At 35.6% G+C, this 10,855-nt stretch overlaps 3 protein-coding genes across 3 annotated transcripts; all 3 read left to right on the top strand.

Moving 5' to 3' along the window:
- Positions 1-230: 230 nt before the first annotated feature.
- Positions 231-3,864, top strand: LOC133702382 (cell number regulator 6-like). The gene is made up of 5 exons (XM_062126718.1): positions 231-472; positions 566-670; positions 975-1,089; positions 2,477-2,742; positions 3,442-3,864. The coding sequence occupies exons 2-5, from the start codon at positions 566-568 to the stop codon at positions 3,658-3,660; spliced, it is 705 nt and encodes a 234-aa protein (XP_061982702.1). The 5' UTR covers positions 231-472; the 3' UTR covers positions 3,661-3,864.
- A 1,558-nt stretch (positions 3,865-5,422) lies between these two features.
- On the top strand, positions 5,423-6,983 carry LOC133700530 (dynein light chain 1, cytoplasmic-like). Its single transcript, XM_062124093.1, has 2 exons — positions 5,423-5,806; positions 6,649-6,983. Exons 1-2 carry the CDS (start codon positions 5,504-5,506, stop codon positions 6,829-6,831), a joined length of 486 nt encoding a protein of 161 aa, XP_061980077.1. The 5' UTR covers positions 5,423-5,503; the 3' UTR covers positions 6,832-6,983.
- Positions 6,984-9,015: 2,032 nt separating this feature from the next.
- LOC133700762 (probable aquaporin TIP5-1) lies at positions 9,016-10,307 on the top strand. Its single transcript, XM_062124419.1, has 3 exons — positions 9,016-9,145; positions 9,527-9,777; positions 9,924-10,307. The coding sequence occupies exons 1-3, from the start codon at positions 9,016-9,018 to the stop codon at positions 10,305-10,307; spliced, it is 765 nt and encodes a 254-aa protein (XP_061980403.1).
- The last annotated feature ends 548 nt before the right edge of the window (positions 10,308-10,855 follow it).

Here is a 10,855-nt window from a genome sequence, read left to right as displayed (position 1 = left end):
CTATCTTAATATATATATATATATATATATATATATATATAAACTATGTTATTTCATTAATTATTTTTTTAATTATATTTTCTCGTCAATTAAAAAAAAAGCTAATAAGCAAAAATAGCCAAATAAATCATAAAATATGTAACTTAAGGGAAATCAGGGAAATAGTAACACACCGCTTTCCTTGAATAATCCAGCCTCTCACTTTAATACAAAACGGGTTAGAACTTAGAAGTAGGGGGAAGTTGACCTTCTAATATCTTTACTCTGAAGCCCCCCACCCCACCTATTCCTCGATCCAAATGTTTAACAATCCTCCCCCCTTGCCCTTCACCAAATCTTGCATCCCCATCTCTTTTGGTAATTAATCCTTCGCAGATTTGGTTACCGTTTTCCCCTTCTTCTGCCCACATATATTTCTTTCCGTGTTCGTGGAGTGTTTGCTTCTAATCTGCCGAGTTTAGTGTTAGTCGAGGTTCATTTTCTTTTCCTTTAAAACAAGTTTGGTTTCTTTTATTTTGCTTTTATCAGAGACTAAACAGAGGTTTCCTGGGTTTTGTGAGATCAGATGGCAGAAGGAAACGTTTCAAGATATGTGAAGTTAACAAAAGAACAAACTGATGTAGAGGAGATTAAGCCTGGTGAACTAAATCAGCCCATTGAAGTTCCTCATGTCTCTCTCTCTCTCTCTCTGTTTTTTTCTTATTTTTCTTATCTCAAATTTTATCACCCTTTTGTTTCAAGTCTTGAGATTTAAGATATTTTAATGTTTCACTGTCATATGCGATCGTTTCAAAGTTTAGGATTTGCACCCTTAAAGGGTTTAGCTTTTCAACTTCGATCTGATGCTGTTGTATTTGCTTCTCTTGAGTCAAATTATCACGCGTTTTCTTATGTGGGTTTGGAATGCTCAGGCTGAATTTGTGTAAAGATTGGATCTTTTGGATCTCTGAATTTTTTAATTTTTGGTGAGGCAGTTGGAAGTTTGCAAATGTAATGAATGTGGGCAACCTTTACCAGAGAACTTTCAGCCTCCAGCAGACGAGCCTTGGACTACTGGGATTTTTGGATGTGCTGAAGACACTGAAAGCTGTAAGTTCATTTGTAATCTAGCATTATATAGTTTCAAATCAATGTTTTGTGATGTGGGTATATCATATTTGGATATGATATGTTCACAACTTTTTAGAGATGAATTGCTTCTGTTACTATGATTTATGAGGTACTTTATATTTTTATTGAAAGTTAGAATTAATGACATGGAGATAAGAAACTAACTAACTTGATCTTCTTTTCCCTCAACTCAAACATGCATGAAATAAACGGTAATTATCTAGTGCTTGTGATAAACCATAAATGGCTTTAGCCAAATTTGAGCGTGTGCTCATTGTGTGTGCTTGAAAGGAAAGTCATGGCACTTTTTCTTGAAGATCATGCTCTAGACAATATATGAACATTCCTTTGTTGATATATATCCTTTAGCTAATCGGGAACTTTATGCTCAACTCTGTGAGAAATAATTTTATCAGGTCAGAAATTTTGTATTTCCACACATGGTAGCCCCGTTTATGATTTGAATGCAGGCAGTTCACTTGTTTCTGTTTTTTGTTGTTTCCTAAATAAATGATTTCTTTTGTTTTTTAATTTTTAATTTTCTTCTCATTTTTCTGAAATCCCTGTCGATATAAAATGGAGTTCTTTACTTTTTCTAGTGCAACTTTTCCCCTGGTGTTATTTCCCCATTGTTGTTAGCAGAGAAAAAATAGTTTTTTCCCCAACTGTGGAACTTAGATGCTTGGATGCCATTTGAAACCCTTTACAGATTTTACTATAGGCACAGTTCAAATTTTCAATTCATTTCAAGAACATGGTTTTAGAAAATGACTTTGATAGACCAGATGACTAATGAGATTTTGGAAATTGATAGTTAATGTGGCCTTGTGTTTTTGCCACTTGCCGTAACCAATCAAACTTTCAGGTCTAATGAACTTCTCAATACTGAATAGGAACTCAATCCTGAAGTTATGATCTAGTAAAAAACTGAAAATAGTTGTTGATTAGAGTTTTATGCATTGAATTGGCAAATGCAATTTACAATTTTGAAACTCAAACATATATTTTTCTGTTTTCCCAGTTTTTTCTTTCCTGTTTGAAACAAAATATAATTGAATATGACAACGAAAGTTTCATGGATGATGTTAATATTTTTTTTTTGTCATAATTAACAATGTGGTAATGACATAGATAGGACAGGGCACAATATTTTGAATTCACATCTTATTTGGAAAGGTGTGGTTGGCTGTCACAAATTTTTGCCGTTCCTTTGTGAAGTGGATGATATTGTCCTCCGGCAACATTATGCAATTGATTCTCTTGTAATTCTTAGTCTTATCAAAATGCGTGTCTCCTTTTAGGGTTTTAATTGCTTATTTATGCAAGGACTGATGGATTAATTCCTTCTTGTTTTACACCTGAAAAGGTTGGACAGGACTATTTTGTCCTTGTGTTCTATTTGGTAGAAATATTGAGAGCTTGAGAGATGATACCCCCTGGACTACACCATGCGTTTGCCATGCTGTTTGCGTTGAAGGTGGCATCGCACTGGCAGCAGCAACAGCTGTCTTCCATGGCATTAACCCTAGCACATCATTTCTTATTTGTGAGGGTTTACTTTTTGCTTGGTGGATGTGTGGCATATACACTGGTCTTGTTCGACAGTCTTTACAGAAGAAATATCATCTCAAGGTAATCCCAATTTTCTCTATTTTCATGTTCATGTTATGAATTGAAGACAGCAAGGATCCTCAACACACTGTTAAGGTTAAAAAAAGCATAACATGAACATTTTGTAGATGCAGACAAGATGACTGCTTCTGGATTCCTTTAGTATTTTATGGGACTACTTAATAATTTTAGGAGTTGTAACACATGGAACTCTGTAATTGTTGCTATTATTCCTTGAATGACATTGATATTTCAATGTGCTTTCTGACGGTGAAAATTACTTTTTTCAGCATACAAGTTTGTTTAGTTCATGATAAAGTGTGCTGCTGGAAGTTGATGTCAAATAACAAAAAATAATGAAATAGTCATCATATAATTTTTATGAACTTGAAGGATATTTTATTCCTTCATGATATGGAAATTTTTTTCTCCAATTCAAAGCTAATGATTTCAAAAGCAACGAAGTGCATTAAATTTTAAGCTTTTGCAAAAAGTTTGTCAACTGCTTTTCTCCAGTTAACCAAAATTATGCGGTCTGTGCTGCCAAACAATCAGCATGGCTTCCATTGTGCTACCTAATGAAGCCTTAATATTTTGAGGGTTGCTACAGTGCTGATGTTTTAGCATTGTCACATTCCTGACGCCTAAAGCATAGCCCCGCCCTCCCAAACAAATGTTTAATTTTTACTGTTTACTGACTAGCATTTGTTTGGATTGCAGAATTCACCTTGTGACCCATGCATGGTGCACTGCTGCATGCACTGGTGTGCTTTGTGCCAGGAGCACAGGGAGATGAAGGGGCGTCTATCAGATAATTTTGTCATGCCAATGACCATCGTCAATCCTCCACCTGTTCAAGAGATGAGTGCCACCACTGAAAACCAGGATTCCACTCCATCCTCTGAAAAGAGCACCAGCTTGGAAATGCAGCCTCTGTAAAATCCGTTCATACAATAGTACTAAGGAAGCGAATTTGATCTTGAAACTGATTTTTTTGTTTTTACAGAGAATTTCATTGCACAAGAAATTACTGTACCCCCTTGTGTATTAAAAGATTCAGAACAGTCATACAGTTTTACCCTTGTTGAAACTTTTTTGTAGAGTAAAGTTTACTTTTGATTAATGAGGATGCATTCTCATTCAGCCTCTCTGTTTATACATCCATGTCTTTTGGACTTGGTGATATATATGTTAGTACCTCCTGGCTATCGTGTTGAACCAGCAAGAGTTGCTTCCACAGCCTCAGCCTCAGCCTCGGGTGTTAGAATATTGTGCATTTAGCTTTTTGTACAAGAGAATCTGTTGTTGAATTTGGTGATTGGTCAAGTAGTTGAGCATTTGATAAGCAGGTTCCAAAGTAAAATCTCACATGGAAGGATTGATCATTGAACTAACAATCTACACGTCGAACACTCCACGAATTAACCATATAGCACCGCTCCTTTTGGATGGTTGCTTCGCCAGTCTTTTACATGAAGGAGCTCTGCAATGCCTCCAAAGTGGATGGAATCATGCGTATGGTTGGTGTTGCCGGCCCTCTACTTTCTGATTACTGAATAAATCAAACGTATTCAGTGGCCTAATAAAGAAAAGTAGGACCCACAAATGATAGACACGAGTTACTCTTATCACAGCTTCCAAAGCTGAACCATGGACTGTCCTAAAGCTCCCCTTCCCCAGGTCAGTTTCCATTATTTATCACTGTTAGGTCCTTTACCACTGCATGATCTCTCTATTATTTTGCGTAAAATGTAAGCCTGTTTCACTTATTTGTCTCTTTCAAAACCAGAATAAGGGGTGTTTCACATGGTTTTGCTTTTATTTTTAAATATTTTTTAAAAGTGTTTTTTTTTGTTTAAAAAATATTAAAAAAATATTTTTTTAGTAATTTTTAATGATTTTGAAGTATTTATTTAAAAATAAAAAAATATAACTTTTTTAATATATTTTCAGACAAAAACTATTTTAAAAAATATTATATATCACAGTCCAACATTTACTTCGATTAAAACAAAGTATTTGTCCTCCGTCAAGTCCTAAACATTACTAAGGCTACAAACAAACTGCCCTAATACCTACCTATAATTATAATTTTAGAACTTAACTGGGGATCTACTTGAGATAAGAATTGAGTTACAGATAATACTTGAGTTACAGGTGAGAATCGACATGTCAAATGAGGTTTATATATATATATATATATATAATATTATTTTAACAAAATTATGATTAAGTTTTGATAGTTACAACCGAATCAATCAAGTTTTTTTTTTTCAATCTAAACTGTTCCACCCCATATCATTCAGGTACCTATATCTACCTGCTGATCCGGTACAGATTTTAAAACAATACCTGCAACTCTCTCTCTCTTTCAGGCGTTATTGTAGAAAATTATTTTAATTTAAAAACTAAAAATATAAGTATTAGATGAGATTTTAAAATATAATTTATATTATTTTCTAACACATTTCTTTAAATAAAAGTCATTTAAGTTTGAAATTTACACAAATCCACTTTATTTTGTGTTTAATTTTTATAAAATAAATAGGGATGATGAAATTTAAACTCATGACCGCTTGATCATTAAAATTTTAATACTATATTAAAAAATAAATTCAATTCAAAAACTTAAATTATTAGATAAAATTTCATAATATAATTTATATTATTTTTTAAAAGTTTTGACTCTCTCTCTCGATCTCTCCCCAAGACGTGACTGTCCAGGCTTGTACAACTCTCTATCTCTCTCCCCAAGACATTGTGACTGTCTAGGCTTGTTTCCATGGAGAGACCACAGTCAGAGACTGGAAGGAGGAGGAGAATGGAAAAGAATAAGGAAAGGGTGCAGTTCCTACCTCCTGGGCGTATGTTACCGGTGCCTCCCATGGTGGGGCCACCAGCAGCAGCAACCAATGAAGTGAGGCTAACAGCAATAGCTGTCGAGTTGAACATACGGCTGAGATCAGCAGACATGCCTGGTGCAATGCAAGAGCATGCATTTAGGTTCAGTAGAGCACTCCTTGATGCTAACAATCTCGAGAGCAAGAATCCCAATCCTACTCATATCGCCATGAGTCTCAAGAAGGTATGGAGATTTTCCATGGATTCGACCTTGATGATTGTACATAAAATTTGCTTCTAATACAGTCCAAGTTTTTTTTTAAGCATAGTTCCAAATATGGCATTATTCTGATTAATGAACAGGGCATCTATTGATACTACATATGAATGAACAATTCAATTTGTTGGTGGAAGAACAGTAAATCTCCCTATCATAAGTTTATTACAAGACTCAATAGCAAGCAGAGAGGCACAGATAGGTCAAGTAGCCATACCCCACCTCTTCTCTATCCCTTCTAATAATGTTGATTCATGACATGAAAGAAGGTTGTCCCACTAACTGTAATCATGACTAGTGAGAGTACTCATAGCACCCGAGTAATTTTTCAGGAAAATCTACGATGACCGTTAAGTTGAGATTTAATTAACAAAAATAGTATTATGGTTGCCAAGTTATTTATTATTATTATTTTGGAGCTTATAGCTTTGTTGTTTTTGTTTAAAAGCTTGCACCTTTATTAACTTTTTCAATAACACATCAATTCCTGATGTAAAGATTTTAGTTTTTTGTCATTGCACTAAACAATGTATCTTGATTTCCATACCGATTATACCATGGATTTTGTTTGAAATTTTTAGACAACTGCGCCCTATGTGTTCAAACCTTGTTGAAATTTTATTAACGTGGCTGGGTTGACAACAACCAAAATTATTTATGTAACTGACCTTAGTTGACTTGAACTTTTTCTCCCCTGCCTCTTTTCTTAGCAATTCCTTGTAAATGAGCATATACAAGGAAGTTTCGGCACTGCTGTTGTTCATTAGTCCCTTGCCTCTTTTTTTTTTCTTTTTCCTTTTCTTTTTCAGGAGTTTGATTCAATGTATGGCATCGCATGGCACTGCATTGTTGGCAAAAGTTATGGGTCATTTGTAACTCACTCAAGTGGTGGATTTGTTTATTTTTCCGTGGACAACCTCTGCTTTCTTCTTTTCAAGACCGAGGTCCAACCAGTGAAGAGGCCACCTCCATTGAGCAAGCTCAAGGCATAAAGTGGTCTTGCTAATTAAAAAAGTCTGCTTGAATTTTAGGTGCATGAATCTGCATTTTATGGACAAGGAGTAGGTTATGCCATGACTTATATTTAGGACCTTTTGTAAATTCAGTTCTGATGCTGTTTTAATTACTCTTTTCCTTTCCTTTTCTTTGTGGTTTTAGTTTTTCATCGCAAGTAGCTAGATTTAGTCTCGAATAACATTAAATTATTGTAAATCCTATTTTAATTTGGATTCGGGTCTTGCTATGTATTGGATTACCATACAGGAAAAACTAAGAACTACCTAAAAATTTCACAAATTACACTCTTTACTATAGTTTATTTGATCAGGATCACATTAGTTTCTCTCTGCTAAAGAAATATGAAGAACGATAAAGACAGTTTGCCCGATTTCCTTCATGGCTATAGAGGCTGGTGATCTTGAAGGTGGCACAGAACCATGCAGAAGCAACTCTGCTTCTTCTTATACAGACACTTTTGCTGATTATATTTCATCTTCCAGCTCGAACTCATCAAGTGTAACTGCTTATTGGGAATCCTGGAACTCTTCTTTAGAATATGTTGATTTGGGATCAGAAACTGTTGTAGACAAGGAAGTTGTAACATGGGAGACCAAGATAAAGAAAGGAGATGTGGAGTCTTATAAGGAGGAGAGACAGAGATCAGGAGCTCCCTCTAAAGTTATGGCTTGTTTCAACTTTCTGTGGCTTCTATTCTGCTCTTGATAGGATTCTATAGGTTCTCTTTTCTAATTCTGTTCCGATTAGTCTCGACAAACTGTGGTTCCTTGTCCAGTTTAATTACTGGCTGTTCTGTCCAGGATCTCAGGCTTTAGGGTTTTTTTTTTCAAAGACAATTTTATGCCAGTTAGGTTATTTCTTTCTGCTTTCGTGGCTAGCCGCTGGCCAAATTTTTGCATGTTTTTTTTTCTCGTATTTTCTTTTTGCATATACATATAAGAGTCAATATCCGATACGGAGATGAATCCTGCTGCTTCCAAGCTAACAAATCCTTTTCCCTGTAAGATAAGGAACAAGTGGCGAATGTGTATAAATAACCATAGGCTGACTATGCATAGCCCTATTAATATTTGCGTCTCAGATATTAATAAAAACATGGCAAGAGGAGGTCGCAGCTATGGAGGTGAATGTGGATCTGCTGGTGGTGCTCGTTTTCGTGAAGATTATACTGATTATCGCCTATTTGATGATGAACTAGGAGCGCAACCGATGAACCAGTTATTCTTTTTATTCCATGACGATAGCATTACGTATTCAGATAATGTTCCATTGAGCAGTATTGATGGTGAAGCTGGTGGCGCTTCTCCTTTTCCTACAAACTCCAATGATGCTACAAACAAGAAGGAACATGGAATGTGGTCTGCCTTTATGCAGTGTTTCGAGTTCTTAAATATTTTTAGCCGCTGATCAATTATTTAATGGAGAGGAAGAGAACATGTCTTTGCTCCCAATTCCCTCTTATATTTGTTAAGAGTACTCTTTATTTATTTATATTCTGCTCAAGCTATTAATGGGGAACGCTAATTTGATTTCATGGATCGTGCATGTCCAAATGGTTTATGTTGAAAATAGTGTTTTTCTTTTAATTCTTGTTCATCTTACACATGAACTAAGTTTTTCTTTCTTTCTTTCTACTTGGGTGACTGTTTTCTTTCTTCTTGTTGCTATTGTTCTCTTCGCACCGAGTCGATATTTAGGGTTTGTTTTATATTACAGGGGATCATACTTGACAAATGTTTTTTTTATTAAAAAAAATCCCTTCTCTGATAACTAGAACAGCATGTTATTGAAACTGAGGTTCAATAATTGGGACTGAAATTATTTTAGACCAGGACAATTGTGTTATGTTTAAAAATAAATAAAAGTTGATGTAGGGAAATTTTCGCAAATACAAAGGGTGGCCATTGAAAGAACTGCAGATCACGAGTACTACCACTGAAATCCTACCACGGAGTAAATAGCGGTTAATTTTTGAATCATGGGTTTGCAACCCTGAACAGACGCACACGTATATGAACATTGTTGGAATCTTTCCATAACTGCTAAAACGAAAAACACAAAGGGTTTGCCATTTCTCTTATAATGCATAACTGCTATTCTGCCTTGGAAAAATTCCGACTTCAATTTCTTGTCTTGGCAACATGTTGATATTTGGTAAAATGGCTTCGACATCACTGACTGCACGTTTCAAACAATCAGTTACTCCCGCTTCTCTTAGGGCGTATCTTGCAGAGTTCATCTCCACTTTCTTTTACGTGTTTGCAGTTGTAGGATCTGCCATGGCTTCAAGTAAGTGTTGAATAGCAACTTCTATTCTGTTTAGTGAAAAGGGTTTGGCTTGATTGTCCATGTTTCTTGCTGTAACATGTCGGTCTAAATGATCCTTGTTTGTTTTTAATTAGTAATGTTCTTTTTTAGTGAGACAAGAACATGTAAAATAGAAATTTAGAGCCATTTGTCAATTTTGCTACGCTTTTGTTTTGATAACATATAAACAGAACTGGCTGGTTATGAATTAAGCATAGTTGTCGACTACTGTGGTTTGGTTCTGATAACACGCTGAGGCACATTCAAAATATTGATCAAAAGGCATGATTTAGTTTTTCTACAAGTAGAGAGTTTACAAGTTTACAAGTTTCAAGGTTGATGTTTGATTTTGGCATGTGTCAGGGAAATTATTGCCAGACGCAGCAGCAGATCCATCCAGCCTAGTGATAGTCGCAATTGCGAATGCTTTTGCACTCTCATCGGCTGTGTACATTGCTGCAAATGCCTCTGGAGGGCATGTGAATCCTGCTGTCACATTTGGCATGGCTGTTGGAGGACGCATTAATGTGCCAACTGCTCTATTCTACTGGATTTCTCAGATGTTGGCCTCTGTTATGGCTTGCATTTTCTTGAAAGTGGCCACCGTAGGACAGGTGATAAAATCCGCTCTCAGTTAATGCAAGATGGATTGGATAGGATCCTTTAACCGATTGCAGCTTTCTTGCACTAATAATACTTGCTTACATTTTCTTGCACCGCACCATCACTAAGATGCAACTTCTATTCTGTAATTTTCTAGCATGTTCCAACCAACACAATTGCAGAGGAAATGACAGGATTTGGAGCATCCCTGCTAGAAGGTGTGATGTCATTTGGCTTGGTGTACACTGTTTACGCTGCCGGAGACCCTAGACGTGGTTCATTGGGCGCCATTGGACCTTTGGCAGTAGGTCTTACGGCAGGAGCCAGTGTCTTGGCTGCAGGACCCTTCTCAGGTGGCTCAATGAATCCAGCATGTGCATTCGGGTCTGCAGTTATTGCTGGGAGGTTAAACAACCAGGCTGTTTATTGGGTTGGACCGTTGATTGGAGCCGCAGTTGCTGGGCTTCTCTATGATAATGTTGTCTTCCCTACTGAAGCTCCAGATTCTCTTAGGGGGGTTTCAGATGATGCTGGAGTGTAATTGCAGTTTGCTGTCATGGACACTTTGTTCTTATTGTAATTCTAAGTGGTCACAGTGCTCCTAGTTAACCTCTAATTATAATTATTATTAGTTAGTGTTGTTTTTTAAAATATTTTTTATTTGAAAATATATTAAAATAATATTTTTTAAAAAATTATTTTGATATTAATACTTTTAAATCATCTAAAATTATTTAAAAAAATAATTTAAAGTAAAAATAAATAAATTTTAGTCAACCTAATCCAATGGGCCTATCATCATACAATTAACCTCATCAACGATTGAGATCACTCCAAGCTTTTTGCATAACCTCATGTTATTCTAGTACCCAGTACACAATAAACAAGTCTCTCTCGCACGATTAACCGCATGATCATCATCAAGTCCGTACTCTCTTTTCATAAATTTAAAACATTTCTCTCAAATTTGATATGGAAGCCGGAGTGAATTGAAAAATATTTTATATTGACTTATGTTTTAGTATTTATTTATATATTATCAAAAAATCAATTTTTTTTAAAAAACATTTTCCATAAAACAAAAATACC

The sequence above is a fragment of the Populus nigra genome, chromosome 8 (assembly GCF_951802175.1).
Source record: "Populus nigra chromosome 8, ddPopNigr1.1, whole genome shotgun sequence".
Classification (NCBI taxonomy): domain Eukaryota; kingdom Viridiplantae; phylum Streptophyta; class Magnoliopsida; order Malpighiales; family Salicaceae; genus Populus; species Populus nigra.
The sequence above is the reverse complement of the archived record's forward strand: the minus strand, read 5'-3'. Positions and strand labels throughout refer to the sequence as shown.